Source organism: Hibiscus syriacus, unplaced genomic scaffold (genome assembly GCF_006381635.1).
Source record: "Hibiscus syriacus cultivar Baekdansim isolate YM2019G1 unplaced genomic scaffold, ASM638163v2 tig00003973_pilon, whole genome shotgun sequence".
Lineage (NCBI taxonomy): Eukaryota > Viridiplantae > Streptophyta > Magnoliopsida > Malvales > Malvaceae > Hibiscus > Hibiscus syriacus.
Window position 1 is genome coordinate 222282 of NW_024061989.1, and position 23845 is coordinate 246126.

General features: G+C 30.9%; 2 protein-coding genes, 1 non-coding gene and 1 pseudogene across 3 annotated transcripts; 2 read left to right on the top strand and 2 right to left on the bottom strand.

The window, feature by feature from the left end:
- Window positions 1-1124: 1124 nt before the first annotated feature.
- On the bottom strand, window positions 1125-3144 carry LOC120184876 (40S ribosomal protein S24-1-like). Its single transcript, XM_039189244.1, has 5 exons — window positions 2966-3144; window positions 2500-2541; window positions 2216-2386; window positions 1421-1507; window positions 1125-1306 (listed from the first exon to the last, which is right to left on the bottom strand). The coding sequence occupies exons 1-5, from the start codon at window positions 3035-3037 to the stop codon at window positions 1274-1276; spliced, it is 405 nt and encodes a 134-aa protein (XP_039045175.1). The 5' UTR covers window positions 3038-3144; the 3' UTR covers window positions 1125-1273.
- A 3556-nt stretch (window positions 3145-6700) lies between these two features.
- On the top strand, window positions 6701-9539 carry LOC120185172 (annotated as a pseudogene).
- A 3308-nt stretch (window positions 9540-12847) lies between these two features.
- Window positions 12848-15970, bottom strand: LOC120184950 (serine/threonine-protein kinase WNK1-like). The gene is made up of 8 exons (XM_039189294.1): window positions 15965-15970; window positions 15088-15185; window positions 14980-15017; window positions 14616-14843; window positions 14272-14486; window positions 13982-14139; window positions 13439-13883; window positions 12848-13359 (listed from the first exon to the last, which is right to left on the bottom strand). Exons 2-8 carry the CDS (start codon window positions 15163-15165, stop codon window positions 12848-12850), a joined length of 1674 nt encoding a protein of 557 aa, XP_039045225.1. The 5' UTR covers window positions 15166-15185; window positions 15965-15970.
- A 6927-nt stretch (window positions 15971-22897) lies between these two features.
- LOC120185344 lies at window positions 22898-23059 on the top strand. Its single transcript, XR_005522113.1, has one exon. It is a non-coding gene; the product is annotated as a U1 spliceosomal RNA (small nuclear RNA).
- Window positions 23060-23845: the final 786 nt, after the last annotated feature.

Below are 23845 nucleotides of genomic sequence, written 5' to 3' on the forward strand. Positions count from 1 at the left end.
TATTTTCTAAAACCAAAATCAATTTGTAAAAATTATATTTTTTATTTTGGAAGAAATCAAACTCCTTTTTAATTTAAAAAATAAGAAAAATTATCCATTAATTAGGATATTTTGTGGGGGTTTTTTTAATATTGTTTTACAACTCTCCTAAGCGGGCAAATCAGTACCACATGTCATAAATAAACAGATTTTAATGTCCAAACTCACCTGAATGCTCTCCCAAATACATAAATTATTAGTCATAATCAAATAAAGATCACAATTAACAAACCATATAACTAAATTTTAAATAAGTACAATTAACTTTAGGATGAACTACACATTTAGTATTTAAACTATCAATTTTGGTATGCTTTAATAACTAAGCTTTCAATTTTTCCAAAAGCATACTTAACGTTTAGTTTTTGTTCCATTCTAGTACCCATCGTTAAAAACTTAACGTGTTCAGTACCTAAACTATCAGTCTTGGTCAATTTACTTTTAATTTTTTTTAAACCTAACGTTAAATTTTGATAAGGGTACAAAAATTAAACTTTAGGTACAATTTTAAAAAAATTAAAAAATTAAGTAGTAAAATAGAATAAAATAATAATTTAGACATTAAACGCGTAGTTTATCCTAACTTTTTTAATAACAAAGACAGAGGGCGGAACAGTAAAAGCAAAGTCAAAAACGACATACGATCCGCTTACCCCACGTTATTGCAATAATTTTGTTTAAATTATATATTATTATTATTATTATTATTATTATTCTTTTTACACTATACGGTTCACGTTACAAATTATCAAGTTACAGAATGTAAAATAATTAAAATTTTACCATGGAATCAGATGCCAACCCCGTTATAAAATATTTTGTTACTGTGAGAATTCATGCATTTACCGTTAAATAGTTAACTCCACCTATAAATAGTTCAGTGTTAAAACGATACCATTTTAGAAAAAAAAAACAAAATTTTCATCAAAACAATATCGTTTTATATCTATATAACAACCAATTTATAACGTCGTTAATGAAAAACAGTAGAGTGACAAAAAATTCAAATGTATTAAGTCCAATAAGAAAATTGAACGGAATTAAAGTGCAATAAGTGAAATATAAAAGAGAATAAAATCCAGTAATGAACGGTGTAATTTACCCAAAAATAAAAGACTGTTTAATCTTTACTTGGTCCAATTTCCTAACACTTGAGACTAGTAAACAACAGCTCTTGGAAAACATTGGCACCAAGCTAGACATGGATTTCACCTTTGCCTTCATCCCCTTCGCCTCACTTTTTCTTCGATGCTTCACTTGCCTTTGTCTATGTTAAACAAGCAAAATAATCGGAGAATCAGCCTTGTCGGTCCCGAATGTTTCGAGAGTGAAAGCATCTGAAGTAACGATGAGGGGAAAAAAAAGAAATAATTGAGTTTACCTTCTTCACTCCACGGATCTTCTTAGCCCTGTTCTTCCTTTCCTTCATTTGCTTCCTTGATTTCTCCACCTTGGTATCGAGTCCATTCTGAAATAGCAACACATAATTAGTATTATGCATCTTGCCTTGATGCCCTTTAAAGCGAATATCCAAATGCAATTCTCATAACGACGAGAAGACAAAAACTATGTAACGGTGAACCGAAAATCCAAACACGTAACTAAAATGCAAGTATTGGATAGAAGAAATTTAAAAAAAAAAATCAATACATTTTGCAGGTCCTAACTACATAACATCAACTTTGATAAAAGTCAAATTCCTAGTTAACCAAATTATATCACTGAACTGCTATTGTTAAGAAATTCGATCACTCATGCTAACTACGTTATATAGTTTTAATATAAAAGCAGCCTTGGCATGCATCTGTGACTTATTTTCCAAACAGAGTCAACTTGGGATTTCATGACCTAAACGAAAGCCGTGCTACATTAAGCGACCTAAAATATAAATCTCTCCCACATCATGTTTTCTTCATAAACAAATGGTTGCATGCACCAAAAACAACAAAGGCTCTACTTCCAAATCCAACTTGTTAGGCTTAAAATACAATTGTTTCTATGCTCAATGGTGTCAATTTAGAACATGCTTAATCACCAGGGCTCAAGCAGTGCTTACAGCATGAGAGCGAACAGTGCAAACAAAAATATATCAGGAGAGCGACTTCAATATACAACTAATAAAACAATCACACTACAAACAATACCCATAGAAAATGGAAAAGACATCAGAAATTACCCTGATCAGCCTGTATTTAGGCTCGTATTTCTTCGCATTCTCGACAGAATCATATATCAATCCAAATCCAGTGGATTTACCCCCTCCAAAATGTGTCCGGAACTTGAACACAAAGATCGAATTTGGGTCCTTCACCTCATACATTCTACTAAGCTTCTCCTTCAGCTCAGCCTAAAGATGCGGGATCAACAAACGAAAAAACATGTTACCAGTACCACAAGCAATCCAAATTTCCAGCAGTTCAAACAATACAACAATGTTGTTGAGAAATATTAAACGTTTACCTTGGAAACATTGGGTCTCCCAGGATGCAGAACATCAATGATCTACGAAAAAAGGAGCAAATTAAACAAGTTTAATTTTACAGGTAAACAACTAAGCCAAATAAATATAAGCTACTTTGACTTTTCTGTTTCCTAAATAAACCATCTTCACCATATCTTCATATTTCTTAAGCAAAAAAGTTTATTATACTTAAATAGCAAATCAAGGAAAGCCCTAAACCACACATATTCCGAGCAAACTCACAAGAACCCAACATTTATTTTCTCTAAACTAGCATTAAATCCAACACTGTTCTCTTCTATTTTCATTCTTTGACCGATCTACAGCTTGAAACTAAACACTGCCAACTTTAATGGGAAAATAAAATGAAAGATAACGAGAAAAACACACTGCAAGACTTAAATTTAAAGTTGGCCAATGTTTGGTCGACGAGAAAATGAGCCAAAAAATGGGAATGGAGCTTACAAATTGTTTCCTGGAAAGTAGTCTGTTGGTCATGAACTTCCTTGTCCTAATAGTCACTGCCTTGTCCGCCATGGCTAAGCAAAAATCTTCCTCCTTGGCTTCGACGCAGTGGAATCACCAAAGGATACAAAATGCGGCAGCAGCTCAAAGAAAGAGTGAGAAAAGCGAAACACCAAGACTTTATAGGGTTCCCAACGGGATTGTAGGTTTTGAATTGGGCTAGTTTAGATTCTGTATATTGGGCTGCAATTTTTAACATTAATTTTAACAATAATTTTTTGATTTAAGGTACTAAAACACTCAAACTTTTTAAAAAAAAAATCAATATGGTCCCTAAATTTTTTTACACTCAACGTAATCCTTAAATATTTTTTAATAATTTAATTGCTTAGTATTTTTATATTTAATTTATTGAATATCTTAATAATTATTTATAATTTGTATTTTTAATTTAAATAAATTTTTAATTTTTTTAAAAAAATAATAAGTCCTCAAACTTTCTAAAATAATCAATTAAGTCCATCTACCACATCATCATCCATCGAGTATTGTCACAATAGTATCGTGAACTGTCACATCAATATTGTAGATTGCTATGTAAGTTTGAAAATTGTCATATATGTGTCGTGATACTCAATGTTTGTTTCAGTTATTCAAAGGGTTAGATTAATTTTTTTTAAAGTTTAACATCGTATTTGATACAAGAAAGGTTTAGGGACTACATTAACTATTTACCCCAAAAGTTAAGGTCTCAATTACCACTAAACATACTTTTTATGTTAATAACACTTCTTTGTGCTATTACTTATAATAATATTTTTGTGCATTTTTAAAATTTAATTAATATCTAATATGCATTAATATTATATTCTTATTATAAATTAAAATAAATTTTGTGTTATGAAATTTCTTATCTTATTATTTTATATTTCTATAAATCATATGTTAAATTTATGTAATAATTTTCAATAATTATAATCTAATTTAATTATTTAATAACTATTCTTTTTATTTCTATTTTAAAAAATTAGATATCAAATATATTTGTACTATTTTAGTTTTAAATTCAAGTTTTCATTTATATTAACTAAACATGTTTTTTAATTTTCAAAAAGTTAACAATGAAAACTATTTTCCAAAAATGAAAATGAAAACAAAAAAAAAATAGAAAATATTTTATAGAATCAAATCAATCATATTATTTTGCTCCCTAAATCCGCAAAATTTGATAAAGTGATTAATTTATTTTTTTGGATAAATTACGCGTTTAATACATAAATTATTATTTTTTATCTATTTAATACTTAACTTTTTATTTTTTGTAAATCATATATAAATTTTAATTTTTGTTTCATTTTAGTACTCGTATTCTAAATTTAACGTAAAGTTTTGGGGAAAAACTAAAAGTTCATGAACTAAAACAGACAAAAACTAATAGTTTAGGTATTAAATACGTTAAATTTTTAACAATTGATACTAAAATGTAATAAACGTTATGTATGATTTAAAAAAAATAAAAATTTAAATATTAAAATGGATGAAAACTGATAATTTATGTACTAAATGTATAATTTTTAAAAGTTTGATCTGGTGAAATTATTTACTGATTTAAGGTAAAATGTACGATAATTATCTGAGTCATAGTAATTATATATTATTTTTGTTGTCTTTTCAATCGTAGAGATTAAAATTAAAAGAAAAAAACACATAAATTATTTTTTTAAAAAAATCATAAAAACTTTATTAAAAAAGAAGTAATACGTGTTTGGTTCAGATTGAAGAAATACAATGACAAGATCACAAAAATCTTGTCCAGAAACAAGCAATACATATGTTAATTATCGATGTTATATTTTCAATTAAATAACTGTTAATTATCGATTATTAGCTATTTTTATTATAAAAATAAAGATTAATATTATATAACTATTGAAATTATAGTTTATTTTTTATTTTTAAAAAATAGTTTATATTTATATATTTAAATTTATTTACACAAAATAAGAATAAATGTATATATACAGTTGAAACTATAGGTGACAAACAAATTATTTGGATCGAGTCATTTTGGTTTGAAATTTAACTTGGATCGGATCTAGATTGGGTTATTTCAGGTTTGATTTTTTTTGGGTCTATAGTAAGTCGAGTTAGGTCGGGTATCAGGTTGAGTCAGAATCAAATCGGTTGATTTTTGGATCGAGTCGATATCGGGTTAATTTTTGGTGAATCAATTTCGGATCAGTTTGTTTTTGGGTCAGGTCAAAATACCAGATCTGTTCATTTTAGGTTGAGTCAATATCAAAACATTCAATTTTCGGGTCGGGTCAATATTGAATTGATCAGTTTTGATGTGGGTCAATCTTTAGATTTTCGAGTCAAGTCGGGTTAAATATGAATCTAATCAAATATATATAAAATTATTAATACATTATTATAAGAAAAAATATATTTTTGTTTATCAATCTTATCGTTTAAGTTTAAAGTCAACTTTCAAATATATGATGTTTCAAATTACACTATCATTTGTATTGGACAATTTGACCCGAACCTATAAGACATATTAGTTTTGTTTTTGTGACTTGAATATTGTATCGGTCTAACATGAAAAGTTTATGGTACAACATATTTAGCAAAAATAAATAAATTTTAAATTATAATTTTTATTCTCTGTTTAAATTTTTAATTAGACGTTTAATGTCTAATTATAAATATAATATATATATAATTTAAAATAAAATATAATAATTATATTTGGATGAATATTTATAAATAATTTATAAGTGATATTACACTTCTGATAATATTTTAATTTTAATTTATAAAATTTTATTATTTATATATTACAAAAATATGTTATTTATTAATTTTTTTTAGAACCAACTACTTTAATTTTTAAATAATTTATTTTTGTAAACGAAGATCTAACCGTAAACTTTAATTATATTCATTCTCTTTTATCTATTAAGTCTTTTCATTATCTAAGTGATGCAAATTAAAATTAATCACATAATTTAGAATTTTTAGTATGAGTAGTTTTATTTTATAATTTTTTCATATGAAATAATTTTAAAATAATTTAAAATTTATTGAATTAGATATAGAGACGATCTTTTAAATGGGAAAATGTTGTATTGAAGTATTCAACTATTACTAAAGGTGATGCTTAATTAATATATAATATAAAATGAGTATAAAACCTTCTTCATTTTATTATTTATCAAATTATTAATTAACGGATTTGTTCATGTGGTAAGCAGCATAACATTGTCGAGTTAATGCTTGAAAGTGATAACAATACTAATAAATATCGTTGAAATATAATTTTATCGTGTCTTATCTATACGTCAACGTAAATCATACCATTGTTAAATTTTGTAAAAATAAATTAGAAATATACGAATAGTAGGGTGGCAAGTGCTTCTTTTTAAAAAAAAAAATTAATCAATGATATTCAATCTATTGACTGACTAATCTAGATCGGGTAATGTAGAGTGGACGACCTTCCCAACTCATTTTACTCCATTCAGAAACATCAGGATTCGAAATCATGGACTTGATTAAGGTGGCAATTGATTTTAATAGCCAAATACTTGACAAAACAACTTACTAAACTTGTTTCAATTGGATGGTATAATTTTGAACGACAATTCAAATGAAGATGAGGTTACACAAGAAGCCTCCTCTTTCCATGGCCACAAACTCCTTCAAATTTCACCCCCTAAATCTCATCTACGGATCTACCTCATTTCTTCAGAAAATATCTCCTTCACTCCCAAAGCTCATCGTCATCATATTTCTCCATCACCATGGCGACATCTACTTCTTCTTTGCTCCAATCCAACACTATGAACTTAAAAAACTCTTTACCTCTTCATCTGCCTCCTCTTCCCACTCCTCGCTTATTCAAATTCACCGGAACGTTGGCCTTCAACGGCCACCGTTCGGCTAAGTTCGCCGTTAAATGCTTCTTCTCGTCGGAGGAGAGGAAACATTTGACGAGCTCGAGTTTGGGTTCCAACAACCAATTGAGTTCCAGCTCGATTGATAAAAATCCATTCGAGATTGTTGCTCAAACAATCTCCAGAGCTTTGAACGTGTTAAAAAGGCCGGCTATAGCTGCTGTTTTATTGGGGTTGTTGCTAATGTACGATCCCAATAACGCAGCTTTGGCTGCATTGGTGGGAGGATGGGCGGAAGGTCATTTTCTTCGAGTTCTTCGTCTTCGAGGAGTTATTCGGTTCCCAGGAATGGAGGGTCGCGTTTTTCTTCTTCGTACTCGGTTCCTATTACGCGCCTGCTCCGTTTGGTGGTGGTGGGTTTTACATGGGGCCAGCTTTTGGGGTTGGTGTTGGTGCCGGTTCGAGTTTGTTCTTTATTTTGGTTGGGTTTGCAGCCTTTGTTTTGGTTTCCGGTTTCCTTTCGGATCGGTCTGAGAGCAGTGTGCTTACTGCTAGTGAAAAGACTACTGTTCTTAAGCTTCAGGTAAGTTTTTGGATAATTTTAATTGGTTTTTATTTGTTCTTTTTACTTTAATTAAGTTTGAATAGGCGTAAAGTTCTCAAATGTATGTTTAACATTACTGAACCGAAAACTGTTCGTTCTGTAATTATTTGTGCATGTAAATCTCCTAGTAATTATGGTGAAGTCGGTTTTTAGGTTAGAAGAAAGACTGTGTTATAAGGAATTCTTCCTTTGTTTTTTGCATAATTGATACAAATCAACAAGTTGATATCCATTATCCAAGAATGAGAATGCTACTGATCAGATGAGTTTACAAATGTAAGATATGAAGTACCGATTCTCGTATGCATCGTTGAATACATGGTTAATCAACATGTGAAAACTAGGAATATCAACAGCATATATTGAATGTGAAATGAAAATTATATAGAGGAGGGTTGCTTAAATGTGAATTTTAGTATAATCTTTATAGTCACATAGTGTTTATATGAATTCCTTTTTTAATCAAGTATTGAGACTTTGTTTTGTAGGAAGAATTGTTATGCAAAATGAGCTAGACAAGGAATTCGATCACCATTTGTTCATATATAGTCTCACTATTGTTTGTATTATTAGGTTGGGTTGCTGGGTATGGGACGGACTCTTCAAAAGGATCTTAATCGGATCGCCAAAGTGGCCGACACCTCTACGTCTGAGGGTCTAAGCTTTGTATTGACAGGTAAAGCTTTCTAAGATCTGTCTATATTTAAAGGTTTTGAATCTTACAGCTCATAGCCTAATTATGCTACTTGCTATTCTGAAATCTGCTTTTGAGAATAACAACTGTATGGTAGCTAATAAAATTGATGACATACAATTATTACAACAAGGAGCCTAAGCTTTTTACCCATTTAGCGGCTTAGTTTGATTGAAATGCACATAGATAGCATCCATTGCATTGCTTACTCTTATTTTGCTGATGGTTAAATGATATTTCCATTGAATGGCCATATAGCTGCAATCTTTCTTCTCTCTGTTTTACTAGAGCAATACTTGTAACACGTATAAAGTGGTGTATGTCTGCTTTTTCCGTTGAACATGTCAAGTTCAATGTCTCTCGTTTTTATGTTTGCAGAGACAACATTAGCTTTGCTTCGCCATCCTGATTATTGCATCTCGGGTTATTCATCTGTAAGTTAACCTTCTGTAATATTTTGTTTGTGCTCGTTGGTGAACGAATTGCATATGCGGATATGCTCTTTTTGTATTGTAAGTATAAAATTGTTGAAATTTTGACATACTATATATCTTCAGGTTGACGTGAAACGGAGCATAGACGATGGGGAGAAACGCTTCAATCAACTCTCTATCGAAGAACGGGGTAAATTCGATGAAGAGACTCTAGTGAATGTGAACAATATTAAAAGACAAAGTACAAGTAGTCTGAAAGCTAGTGGATTTAGCAATGAGTACATAGTGGTAAGACCATACTTTCTAAGTTATAGTTACTGCAAATGTATAGGATTGAATGTATTTAAGACATCATTCTGGAAAAACAATGTGTATTTCTCATATCATTCATAAATTCAATGAGTTGTATCGTGTAACCGATAGATGAATCCACACACTTGGTTATGATGGAGTTGCCATTTTAAGTTTCAGAGGGAATAAGGACCGCAAGTCCAGTTTCGAGTTAATAATATCCGTAATAACATCATTTGTTTATAACCGATTTCTGAAATTTCAGATAACAATATTGGTGGCTGCTGAGGGAGTGCATAAATTTCCTGCCATTAATGGAAGTGGCGACTTAAAGGAAGCCTTGCAAAAGCTTGCCTCCATCCCTTCAAGTAAAATAATGGTAAGAATCCGTCTTATTCCCCTGAATTACGAGTACTCGAGATTGCTCATTCTTGATATTTCCTTGATTCCCATTCAGGCAGTTGAGGTCTTGTGGACACCTCAAAATGAAGATGACACATTATCGGAGCGAGAACTACTCGAAGACTACCCACTATTGAGGCCTCTATAAGATTTAATAACTAGATACCTTGTATCTTCAGGTATGAATTGGAGCTGCTTCTTAAATCTCTGTGTTCATTTGTATATAATAACACTGAGGTTCTGATGATCTAAAGATCGATGTCGTGTGGTGAACTGGATTGCATACATATTGAGAGGGTATATATTTGCTTAAAAGATCAGTTTTTTTCTTGATCCAACTCCAAGACTTGTTCACCTCATGGCGCAGGGTTTTTTTTTCTATGTTGCTCCGACTCTTGAAAATAGGGCTGTAAATGAGACGAGACAGATCGCGAGCTACTTGAGATCGAATCGATCAAGACTCGATAAATACTCGGATCGAATGGACTCGACTCGAATTCAAGCTCGTCTCGAGTTCTTAACGAGCCGAAACGAATTACTTGATATTCAACTCGAAAAGCTCGTGAGCAGCTCGAAAATATAATATATTAAGATTTTATTTTTTTTAAATAAATTATTAATAATATTAATATTTATGTATTGATTTTTTTAAAGAAAATACAATAAGATTTTATGTATTTAAGGTTCAGGTTCGAGTTCGAATTTGAGGCTTCAATCGAGTTAAGTTTAAGAATTTTTTTTTATTTTGAGCCTTTTCGAGCTTCAGTCCAGGATTTCGAGTCGAGTCGAGCTCTATTTCAGAGTTTTCGAGTCGAGTCGAGCTCAGCATACTCGAGCTCGACTCGACTCGTTTACACCCTACTTAAAAAGGCGTCTAGGCCCGCTCTAACAAGCGTTGGACTAAAATATTTAAATATGAAATATTGAGTTCAATATTGATCTTTATTTATAATGTAGGACTTAAGAGACAAAAAGAAAAATGGTAATAATCACTAGACTGCATAGGTTAATAATTATGAAATAATGTACCAATAATCGGGACGAGGCACTATATCTCTTAAGTAAAGTTAAAGATTTAAATCCTGACGATTGTGAAAGGTGTAAACTAGGTTTGGAAGGTTATCTTTATCTCTGTAGTATCAAATTTAGATTATACGATCAATAGAACAAATATTGATGATTATATAAAAAATGATTGTGAAATAATGTTGTTATGATGAATAAATGGCCTTTAATGTGCCTTAACTAACTATTCTATTCTTTTGCTTATTCATTTGCAAGGAATGTGGACATCATTTCACAATTAGTTGGTATTGACCACTTTATACATAGTAATCTTTTGGGGACATAATTGGATTGTTTGTGGATCTTTATCTCAAAGTTGAATCCTTTTATGGTAGATTGATTTTTTTTTTAATTTCGGGTTTCATGTTTCACTTTTGAACCATCATATTCTCTGAATTCGGTGATAAATTTATAATTTTTTTAGACACCCGTATTAATAATATAATTTTTTATATACGAGTGAATATAAATAAAATTTCGAGATTGATACAATTAATAAAATGAATAAAAAATTTCAAATAAAGAAATTTGAATTGTTAGTTATCCACCTAAGGACAACAAGCATATGCCAATGCCTAAATTATGATGTGTATCTATGTCATGGACAATTTGAACCCGTTAGGTCAGAAAATATCAATAAAACTTAGGGTCATTTTTTTTTAAATTTATCAATATATTTAATATAATAATCGATATTTGATCTATTGATCGACTAATCCGGATCGGGTATCGTAGAGGCAAGGGCGATCGTTTCAGCCTAATTTGTTTCATTCGCAATCGTCAGAAGTCGAACTCTAACCTTGCTTAAGAGATTTAATACCTCGTCTCACTAGACTAACCTGTTGTTGGTAATATATTTTAAATATATTTTACATCTGAATTTAAATATCTAATTTAATAACTAGTATGATTCATTTTAGTTTTAGCCACGTGGAAGACTTTTTCTGATATTAAATTGTGCATTAATTCAATTTTCTTATATATATATATATAATATTCCTTTCCTTTTTCATTTTTGAAAAGTGATGAGTTCCCAATTGGATTAGAGGCGTGAAAGAAACAAACCACCATTCCATTTCTTAATCACAACACTGCTTTGAAAACTTTGACCAACCCAGCTTGTAACTTCAGTGCTCAAATCCCAATACTTGTGATGGCAACGGCTCGATTTAGGGTTGAATTTTGTCGACCGACCCGAAAATATGTATTTTTTATTAGAATCTGATTTAAAAATTTTATATCATCTATTTGATCTGAAAAAATGTACTCTCCACTCTATTTTTAACTCAATTTGATCTGATTCGGTATAAAATAATGACTTAATTATAAAATAATAATATTTTTAAAAGAAAATTACATTATCATCTTCGGGTCGTGTCGAAATTTTTATAACCTCCACTAGAACCTGACTCGACTCGATCTCTCCCCCTTAAAAAAAATATAACCCGACAAACCTAAACTACTTTTTTTTTAAAAAAAACCAACCCTATTCAATTAGGTTCAAAAATCTGTCAGATTAGAGTTAAATTACCATCCCCAATTATACCGTAATTTGTACAATCCATAAGGTGTAATTTGTTGATTATTTATATATCTATTCGAATTTATTAATTTCTATATTCAGAATCATCATCAGTGATGAAATTAAAAATAAATAAAATATGATGTGAAAATATTTCTTATATTAATATTTCAAAATTGTCATTTATTTTTATTATCAGTATCTACATTTTATATAATACATGACATACTTTATTTTTTCATAATATAATATGTTTTAATACATCTGTAATATTTGATTATTATTATATAATTATATTGTATATGAAATTATAAAATAAAATAAAATAAAATAAAATAAAATATAATTAAATGAAATGAAATGAAATGATAAGGTAACATCAAAGTCGGCTAAAATGAGGTTTTCATTGGAACATGATGGTCACTTGTGGGGGCCATTTTAACATGCAATGCATGGGAATGGAACATGATTCTCAAACTCATTATCCCATGCCTCTATGCCCTTTTGGGGTCTCATTTCATTTACTTCCCCTTTGAACACACCCTCAGTCATTGAAACTCTCATTCCGCGTTCGAATAATTTGATACAAATATACGAATATGAATACGATATAAAAATATTATTAAAATATGATACGATACGGATATATTAAAATCTATGTAAATCTTAATATTTTGATTTTCGATTCGAAAAGATGTCTTAAATTCGATTATGACGAATGAAAAATACATAAATGATTGATTAGAATGCCAGATCAAAATGGAGAGAATGTTCAAAAGAACGCAGAATCTTACATTTATATGTCAACAGCATCAACTGGAAGGGAAGTTGTCCTATGAAGAGTGTGAGGAAGCAGTGATCCAGTAAAGAAATTCTGAGCTGTGACCATGTCCTTAACTCTCGGAGATTCTATTGGGTTGCAGTACCGGCACCCTCGGTTATGTGAATCGGGGAAGCTCTTGTTGTTATCGTCATGGAATTGGGAACTCTTCATCTGAATGTCTGTGTCTAGATCCCTCCGGGCTATGTTCGTGGCTTTCTTGCTGATCCCAAATTTCCAGGTAATGCAAATTGTCCGATTGACTCGACACATTTGGTGCACCATCTGTCACGCAATGCTCGGATTCCTCGACTTGAAATGTAATCTCTTCGAATCGGCCGTGCATTGAAGCACAGCCAGTTCTACAACACTGAGGAAGACGCGAGTCCTTGGCACCACCATTATGCGTCAAAAAATCTAAGAGGGAACCGGTAGACGAAGCACAATCGTGACAAAAGTTTGGATTCGAAAAGCAGGGTGTTTCCTCAATTCCCGGCCCTTGTCTCCACTTGGGTATTAAGGAGGCGATTTCTCCGTCGATCATATCCGCTATTTTCATCACATCTTGGTCGGTGATATCCAATTCTGCTACCATTTCAGTAGCAACACTCAGTGCTGTATCAGTTTCAACATCAAATGGGAAATATATATTTCTGATACGACCTGGAGTAGACAAAAAGAGGAACTCGAGTCAGATCTCCACCAAGAAAAAGTCGAGAACAAATGTTAACAAGTTTCTAACCTTCTTGATCCACAATCCGGAGTCTCAAAAAGATACCACCATCATCTCGCATCCTCCCCTTGATGCTTACGTCTACATTTGAAGCATGCTCATCTTCCTGATGTTCGAAAAGCTCGATTCCACTGAGTTCAATTTCAGCAGGATGATACCCCCATTCATTTGGTGTTTTGTAACCATAACCGTTCGAGTATCCGTCGCCATGAGAGTTACTACTGTGATGAAGTTCGAGATACGGTAGCCTAATGAGGGGACCCATATCATCACATTCCCTTCCATAAGCATAATCTAGTTGACTTAAATCAGACTCACAATCACCAATCTGGAGAAAAGGATCATTTAACAATTCTCCCGCAGAAAGCCTCAAAGACATGGTTGCCAAACATTTCTCGACAAATTGTCGAACTTCGGGATCCTTAACTTTATACAAAGCATCCGGTTTTCTACCCTAAGTAACAACGCACATCAATGAAAACTGGTCGTTTCAGCAGATGAAACTATCAAACAAAGCAAAAAAGCAAGTCAAGCAAAGTGAAAAGCCCTTACAGATACAACTTTCTTGTAGATTTGTGCTGGATGAGTACATTCACTATAAGGATACTCAAAAGTAACCATTTCTAAAATGCACATTCCGAATGAATAAATGTCGACTAATTCATTGTACGCTTCTTTGTAGACCTCGGGAGCCATAAACTCCGGTGTTCCTGGAGAAAGAAACAATCCCGCCCGAAAATCGGTGGCTTTCATTTTATCGAATCACCCCACTTCCATTACTAAAAATAGTTCAACATTTATCATACAAGATGCCAACCAAAGTTCAGTTCGAGTAAACATACCGACACAGTGAGCCACGTGAGATTTCCGGAGGATCGCAGCGAGGCCGAGATCACCGATCTTACTTCTCCTTGGGCCCATTAACATATTATCACATTTAAGATCTCTATGAATCACAGGGGGATCATGGCTATGGAGATAAAGAAGGCCACTCAAGATCTGCCTACACCAATGCTTCACTGCTCTGATGTTGACTCTCTTATGCTTCAGCCTATACCTATCATAGATCAAAAAACAAGGGAACCCCAACACAGACAAAAGATCAAACGCCTAAACTACACCAAAAAGAAGAAAAAGTTCAACGTAAAAGAACAAAGATCTCAACATGTTTTTATGTTTTACTTACTGTCTTAAAGTTCCAGAAGTGAACATTTCAGTGACAAAATTAATGTTCCTATTGGCAGAATCAACCCAGGAAGTATAGAACTTCATGATATTCTTGTGTTTCAATGTCTTGAGAAGATGAATCTCACAGTAAAGCCTTTCAAGATCTTCAGAGCTTTGAAGAAAATCATAGAGTTTGACTTGGTTCCAAGCAACTTCAATCCCTTCATACTCATCAAATGCTCTATAACTGCAATAAAGATCAGCCCCTTATATCAAATGGAGCTCAAATTCTGTGAAAAAATATGGATAAAAGCAAATTTAATGAAGAAATATGAATCGAGTATTGAAAAAAATGGAAAAAAATGTTGGGTTTTGATTCATACACTGTTTTTGAAGCACCTTTCCCAAGGATTTCATTGTACTGCAACAAAAAAAGGTTAATGAATCAAAAAAAAGGAGAAAAATAAAGAAGGAAGAGTTAGTATTCATACTCTGCCATATCTTCCGGTTGGATCAACTTCAACAAACTCAGAGCAATCTTGTTCTTCAAAATGTAAAAGACCATTCATCCTCCAAAGCTTATATTTTGCTTAAATTATCCTTTTTTTAGTCTCTTTTCCTTGTTATAACAGAGATTTCTCCTTGTAAACTGTGCAAGAAACAAGGGGGAAATGGGCTTTTTTTCTACAAAATAGATAAATAAAACTAATTTTTGGAGAGAGAGAGGAAGATTAAAGATGAGAAAATGAGGAATTATTCACATGAAAAAAAGAACAGAGAAAGAGAGAGTTGTGGAGTTAAAAGACAAGCTTTTTAGGCAAAATCTGCCCCAATTTTTTGAGGGGATACATTAAAAAGGAAAAAAGAAAACACCCCATGAAAGAAGATGACAAACAGGGACAATAAATTTTAAAAATATATTAGAAAAATGTAAAAAGAAAGAATTCATTAGAAAACTGTTTCGTGTTCCAGTTTTATTACATGTTAAAATCTGGACATTAATAAATACAAAACAACTGCTTCTTTGACAAACAGTGTAAGATCTAACATTCTAACTATTCCTGTGCCTCTCATAGGACCTTAACCAGATCAAGCTTCCACCTTTATTCAACCAACACCTTTTTGCTTTTCCATTTATTTTCTCTTTATTTTTTAATCAACAATAATGCCTTTTCTCATTTTTTAAATTAGGGTAAACTACTCTTAGTATATAAACTATCAGTTTTGATATATTTTAGCATATAAACTTTTATTTTTTTTCAAAATCATACTTTATATTTATTTTTGTTTCATTTTAGTACCCATTGTTAAAAATTTAATGCATTTAGTACCTAAACTATCAATTTTGATTAGTTTTAGTGCTTAAACTTTCAAAAAAAATCAAAACTTAATGTTAAATATTGACCAGGGGTACTAAAATGAAACAAAAACTAAAATTTAGATATGATTTTAAAAAATTAAAAATTTAAATACTAAAATAGATCGAAATTGATAATACAAGTACCAAACACATAATTTACCCTTTAAATTATTACATCATAATTTTGACAAAATTTCTACTATAAATATCGTACACAGAAACATACAACTAACTAAACTAAAATAAGATAAAATAGAGTAAAATTACAAATGATCATTAAATTATGATAAAATATTTTTTTAGTCATTCAACGCTTAAAAAGTTATAAAATAAACATTAAATTTTAGATTTTGTTAAAAAAAATAAGCAATTATTATTAACTATCATTAACGAATGATGTGAGATTTTAAATTAATAAAAATACCTTCTTTAAACTCTCAATTGATTAGAATTTTCTTTTAACTTCTTTTAATATTTTTAAGTAAGAAATTTAAAACACAATTAGAATTTTTATATTGAATTTCACAATTTATTATATATATATATATATATAAACTTATTAAACAAAAGTTAAATAATTGAATCACATTGTTTAACAAAAAAATTGACTTTGATTTTTTATAATTAAAATTATTAGATCTCAAAAACTATAAATTATAAATTTTACAAATTTAACCATAACAAAATATAAGTTATTCGTAAAATAATTTAAATGAATTAAAGAATTCATAAAATTATAATTTTAAAAAATATTTTATGATCTTAAAAATAAATTTTGAATTTCATTTAATAAAAAGAAAAGAAAAGATCATCATTTTTCATTTGAATAAAATTTGTTGAATTTGAATTACATGCATTAAATGATTAGAAATTAAGTACCAATCATATAACTATATCAATCTTTTGGACTTTTTCGTGGAAAATGGATTTTAAGTAACTATTCCCCACTTTTGAGAAATATAAATGGCTACAAAATTATTTTTTAACTTCCTATAAAATTTGAGTTAATTTAAATTTATACAAATGTTACACGAATAAAGCGACTTAAGTAGTTAAAAGATTTGTTGTTATCCCTTGAAGTCTTGTATTCGAGTACTACATATGTGAGAGGTGTGAGCGTTCATTGTCAAATGGTTGAAAATATCAAACAATTATTATATTTCAGTTAGCATGTTCATGTACAATTTATACGATCGTCAATTTTTAAGGCTTAATATACTTTTATGAGCCTAAACTATACCTCAAACTGATTTTTGGTGTCTAAATAATATATATGTCGACATCGTTTTTCGTCCGGGCAGGGAAAATACCGATACCGACTTAGAGGTTTCTCTTTGAAAATGTTTTTTAAAATGTGAGGAGTCGCCACCAATCATTTAAGGTGTGATTGGAACACCATGAAAATCGGGTGATTTTAATAAAACATTTTATTTTATTTTATAAAAATGCCAAGTTTCGATGTATCCCAATCACACCTTAATTGATTGGTAGCGATTCCTCACATTTCGAAAAACATTTTCAAAGAAAAAATTCCCGAGTCGATTTCAGTCTTTTTCCCGTCTAGACAAAAAACGGTATCGACAATATCGTTAAAAGAATGATTCATACCAGTTTGACAAGCAAATCTCTCTAAAAATGGTGTAAAAATATTCCTAATTTCCACAATAAACTTGAATAGTCAATGCCGTGTATTCTTTGAGTTTTCATTTTAAAATTTATCTCTAATTAATTATTGTATTTATTTTATTCCTTCTTTTTATGATTAAAAATGTACTTCATCTGGTTTTTTTTTATATTCAGTCTCAATTTTATAAATTCCTCAACTCTCTCAAAAATATTTTATTTATTTAAAAATTTGTGTAAAACTTATTTTATACGGTGCATCTTATTTAGGGTTTATAGTTATAATTTCATATTTTAATATTTAGGGTTTCGGTTTTCAGAATTTAAAATAAAAATAAACAAGGTATGTAAAATATATTTGATATATCAAATAATAATATTTAATTAATATATTTTAGAAATTATGGGAAAATAGTTAATTTTTTATGTTAAATTTGACACATGAAGGATCAATAAATTCTTATGAATAGTCAATTAGAAATCCTAAACAAGAATATATATAAGCAAATATTTCTCCCCACTCAAAAGTAAAGTGACCCTCGGAAAATTTCCCAATTGAAAATGTCTTCTACTTTCTTTATATCTTTTTGACAAACAAAATGTTTAGACTTTATTCTTTCCATCTCTTTTTCATTAGGTAAAATTTGATATTTTTTTATTAATCTGGGATAAGCATAAGATAATATATGTTTAAAGATAATTCTCAATCTTTCGACATTGAACGCTCACACCCATGTCTTCTATGGTGTTCGAATTCGGGTCCTCATGAATAACAACAATTTATTTACCACAGAGACCACTTGATTTGTACGATAAAATTAGATTTTTAATTATACATAAAATTTAGATTTCTGTCCACATATATACTTTTAAGAAAAAATTGTGAAATTGACTTCTTATTTTCTTGCTTTTTGTTTACTTTGGTCTTTTGAAAAAAGGGTTTATACCAAATTTGATCCTTATAATTTAAAGTGTAAATTCAGTATTTGGAAAGGAAAGATTTATGCATTGATATATTTAATGAAAACATGGTTTGGAAAGTATTTTTTTATAACCACCGGTATCCGGTCTATTAATCGATTATTTCGAATCGGATACTGCAGAGGTGAGTGTGACATTTCCAATCCAGTTTGCTCCATTTGCAAATGTCAAAATTTAAATCTCTGACCTTATTTAAAGAATCTAATGCCTCATTCTATTAGACCGACTTATTGACTAGAAAAATCTTTTAATTAGGTGCAAACTTTATGATATGTCACCGAAATGTCCCAGTTAACACCATAAAGAAATTGTAGCAAAGCCACGTGTAGAGTAAGGGGGTTAGGGCACAAACTCAAGACAATGGAGGTGAAAATAAATTTAAGTAAGTTCTAACATAAAATATTGCGTCCTTCATTGGTTACAAAATAATCCCTGCACATTATAAGGTGATAATAAATTTCAGTAAGTTTAAAGATCATTTTATATTAGTTTAACGAATTAAATGACTATTGTATAATAGTTTGATAGAGTTTAATGGTCATTTTATAACATTTTGAGCAATTTAATGATCATTTTATAACTTACAAAACTTTAATGGTTAAACAAATTATTTCAACATGGTTTAATGATGATTTTTGTATTTTACCCAAAACCCAAAGAATTGCCTAATACAGTATCAAAGCTAAAGCTACAATTGTGGTGACAAAAGTTGTTGTAAGTTGGTTTATGAATAGTTGAAGTTTTGTGTAGTTCTTATTCTTCCTTACGTTCGTAATGTACTAACTTTTTTTGTTAAAATATGTTTATAAGACCCATATTTTAGCAGATTTTGAGATTTAGTCCTTAAACTCTAAAAAGTTTAAAAGTAGATCAACTTACATTTTCTATTTTAAATTTCTTGGACCTTGTATGTAACGGAAGAGCATTTACTAATTGGATTACACCATTTAACGACGAAAATGAATTGGATTGCATCATTTAATGACAAAAATGAATCGGATTACATCATTTAATGAGAAAATTTAATTTGGTTATATCATTTATTTATTTCGTACTTGTATTTATTAAAGTATGTTTTAACTCTTTGTAAATTTAGAATAATGGGTACGTTATCACCTAGAAGACGTTGAAAATACAATATATCTTCAACTTCTTATGGAAAAGATGCATGGACCATAATGTGTCTCCTTTGTACACTCTGCATGAGTCTCTCTGTCTCGTCCATACGTCTTCCCAAAAAAGCTGAAGATGAATTGCGGTATCTGCATCTTGTTGAGGACACATTGTGCTCCCAACGTCTTCTGAGATTACTGTTCAATACACCCTATTGAAAGAATAATTCTCGAGGGTGCGATAGGTGATAAAATCATTTTCCCACCTCATTATCCAAACAAGTTTTTCATTAAAATAGTTTTCAATTTAATATTTTTTTATTTTAAAATACCATATCAATAAATTTAACGAAAGAATTTTAGCGATATTAACATTTAGACTTGAATTTCAAAATATGAAAAGTTGAGGACTAATTTTCAAAAATACAAAAGTATAAGGACTTAAAGCGTATTTAACCATATATATTTGTCAAGATAAATAAATAATAATTAAAACAAGAATCATAGTTTGACCACTTCTCATTTGGTCAATATTATACAAAAGCATCCTCCCAAAGCTAATGCCAAACCAGCACTTAGGATTCCCCACAAAACCCAACTTTTCTTTTATTCATTTTTATATTGTTAATTATAAAAAACAAATGAAATATTTAAAAAATTAAAATTTGATATTATTATTATTATTATTATTATCATCATGTGTACATTTTTTCTCTAATTAGATTAGGAAAATTTTTAACGAAAAATATGATAATAATCTCCTTCTTCATAAAAAAAAAATTATTTTATCCTACACAGCAATTTGATATTATTATGCTCTTAAATGAGGGGTTACAAAATAAATTTTAACGATGGTAATTTTTTAAATTGAATTTCAAGTTTTTTTTTACTGTCAAATCTCAAACTACTTATTCTAAAATATGAGCATCATTTTCGGTAAGCGATTGAAACGTTTGGGTAACAATCTACAACTTTGACAAATTATGCCGAATCCTTTTAATTATACCAACGACAGTTGCATCTGTTGAAAGAAGTTTTTTGAAGTTACAATTATAGAAAATTTATTTGACGACATCAATGTCACAAGAAAGGGTGATTTTTTTGCAATAACGTAGTCGAAAAAAATTGTTTGAATAGTGCAACCGATAAATTATTTGTTCGAATAGGGTGAATGTTACAGTACACATCGAAGTTGCACTAGGCTCCCCGCATCCCCCAAGGTCGCATGGAACACCCCGAACCACCATGCGTCTTTCCCCAATAATAAATTCAAAAATTTATTATATATATAGTAAAAAATCAGCCTATATTATATATATAACAAAGTAAAAAGCCTATATTATTGCAAAAATCTACCTGCGGAAAGACGCATGGTGGTCCAGAATGGTGGTCCAGAAAGCGGGGAGTCATGCGATCTTGAGGAGACGCAGAGAGTCCAATGCGACTCCGATGTGTACTGTGGTGAAATTCCATTGTCTATTCGGAAGCTGAGGACACTTCAGCTGGAGAACAATATGTTGTTTGGACTTTGGAGAGATCCGAACATGACTATTTGATCTTAAGGAGTTGAATAAGTTGCACCTTGGAGGAAATAGATTAGCATGGAACAACAATCTCGCGATCGAGTCGATGTGTAAGTTATCTTCATTATCATTATTGAGTTAGAGGGGAGATTCCTAGCTGGATCTCCAACAAAACTGATCTTATTTTCTTGGACTTGAGTGAAAATGATCTTGAAGGAGGTTTCCCCCCGGTAGTAAGCAACTGAAAGAAATCTTGGAAATATTATTCTATCAGATAACAAGTTCTCAGGTTCTTTGCCACCTCAGTGGTTTCGATCTCGAAATCTATCGGTCCCGGCATTGTCGAGAAACAAGTTTTCTGGGGAATTGCCAGAAATCAATACTACTTCAATGATGATACTCATGTTCTCAGGAAACAAGTTTTCAGGGCCAGTGCCAAAATCTATCTCAAATATCTACTGATTGTTACTGCTGGACTTGTCAAACAATAGCTTTTCTGGCATTGAATTTCCAGCATTTGGACCAAATAGCTTCATGACAACAATATCAGTGGGGAATTCCCAGCTTTCTTCTCTCAATTGTCCTCTCTTCAAGTACTTAATCTTAGGAGCAATTCCATTGATGGATCAATCTCCAATGATCTGTCGAGTCTTAGAAGTCTCCGAATCCTCGACTTCTCCAAAAACAATATCAAAGGTTAAATTTCTCAAAGCTTGGGAGATCTCACAGGATGATTGACACACCAGATGTCCCAGTAACACTTTCTGAATTTTTCAATTTTCTTGTTGAAATCCATGACTTGATAGTGAACTGGAAGAAATCAAAACAAGGCTTCTCGATCCGAAACCGTAATATCTATACTTTCCTGGACTTGTCAAAGAAACAGTCGTCGGGAGAAATTCCACATTCATTCAATGAACTTCCTGGCAAAATCCCAATGAGTTTTGGTGAGTCTTGAACTATCTCACTGCAAAAGCAGGAGAGGATTGAAACAATTTGGTTTCAAGGCCAAAGAAAAATGCCCAAAGTCTCAAACCATCCGAATTCAAGCCATTATATGGTTGGCTGTTTCCATGGACATTGAACCACCTCACTGCAAAAAGCAAGAGAAGATTGAAACAATTTGGATAAGAGCTTAAAGTCGAAGAAAATCACCCCAAGTCTCGACACTCTCTAACCATCATTGTTCAAGCCAAACTGCATATGCTTTGTTGTTTCCATTGTCTTGAACTGGTTCACTGCAAAATCAAAGAGAGAATTGAAACTATATGGACGAATGTTTAAATCCAAAGAAAACACATTCTTTAAATGTCCATGTTCAAGCCAATGTATGCTTGGTTGTTGCTGTGGTCATAGAATTGCCACACTGCAAAAGCAAGATGATTATATCGGAAACAATAGGAATGTAACTTAATTTATGACCATTTGAAAGGGAGTTAATATCTGATTTAGAACCACTTTTAATCAGTGATATAAAGAAACAAGGAAACATATTCTATTTTGTTCAGGAGATTCGTATATTCTTGGTAAATTTGTATGTTCATTGTCACTTCATTCAACCTCCCCAACTCACCAGTCAGCTGGAAAAATTCAAATCCAGAGTACTGTTATTCATGATAAAGACTAATCCCACATCGCCTGAGGAAGTGAATGGACAAGGAGGTTGACTGTATAAATAAGAGGCAACCGGCTTCACTGCAACATACTTACCTGGACGGGGTCAATGGGTGATCAACTAGACTCATGGCCTAGGTTAGCGGCCTCCATTGCACTTTGGAGGGGCGCTCGCCTAAGGTCTCCCCATAGAGGGAGAGCCTACGTCATAATTTGTGGCAGCGGGGGCCTGCGTTCGCGCGGCCCCTACCAATGTCAGTTCAAAACTTCAGCATTCTTTACGTATTACCAAGTGTGTTCCTTTTTGGAGTTCTCTTTGGTACAATAAGATGTCCGTAATGGTACTCGTAAGTGCATCTCTAAATCGACTTGTATACAGTAAATGTTTTGGAGCTTGCAGTTTGATTGCTTTGATGGATCGTTTCATACAACATTTTAGGAACATTTTCCATAATTTGTGGTCTCTAGTGTGTGATGAAATTAAAACCACAATTTAACCTTGTGTTTTGTGGATGGAATAAAGGATATACCTGAAGAAGACTTTTGCGGTCAATTCGATGCATGCCAATGCGTTGGCAAACACAGGCGCATTATTTTTAGTACTTAAATTGTATGAAACATGGGTGTTTCAGTATTTGTTTTAATTTTATCCATAAATATGTATTATAATGTCATAAATATTAAATAATTTAAATTCCGTCTCAATATTAATTTTAATATATTTTGAGACCGAAATACACTCCTAATTAATTTGTTTTTATTAAGTAAATATTAAAAAAAATCTAAGATCGGAATCAATGGGTCAACGGGGTTAATTTGTTTTTATTAAGTAAATATTATAAAATTTGAATATATGATATTTTAAGTTAATGACTGAAATCTTAACTACTTATATTAATATTTATTTATATAATTAGTTTTTTATTACTATGAAGTGAGTACAATATAATATATGTTCAAAGACAACTTTCAATTATTTGATAATAAACATTCACCCTTAATATTTCTGATGTTCGTTCAAGAAATATCAACAATT

Excerpts from the sequence above, each read along its gene's own strand:
- LOC120184876 (XM_039189244.1), bottom strand. The coding sequence starts at position 3,037 with ATGGCGGACAAGGCAGTGACTATTAGGACAAGGAAGTTCATGACCAAC. Across the intron at positions 2,387-2,499 it reads GGAGACCCAATGTTTCCAAG|GCTGAGCTGAAGGAGAAGCT; the intron begins GTAAACGTTTAA and ends CCGCATCTTTAG. Across the intron at positions 1,508-2,215 it reads CTAAATACAGGCTGATCAGG|AATGGACTCGATACCAAGGT; the intron begins GTAATTTCTGAT and ends TTGCTATTTCAG.
- LOC120184950 (XM_039189294.1), bottom strand. The coding sequence starts at position 15,165 with ATGAATGGTCTTTTACATTTTGAAGAACAAGATTGCTCTGAGTTTGTT. Across the intron at positions 14,844-14,979 it reads AAAGGTGCTTCAAAAACAGT|TTATAGAGCATTTGATGAGT; the intron begins GTATGAATCAAA and ends TCTTTATTGCAG. Across the intron at positions 14,487-14,615 it reads ACTTCTGGAACTTTAAGACA|GTATAGGCTGAAGCATAAGA; the intron begins GTAAGTAAAACA and ends GATCTATGATAG.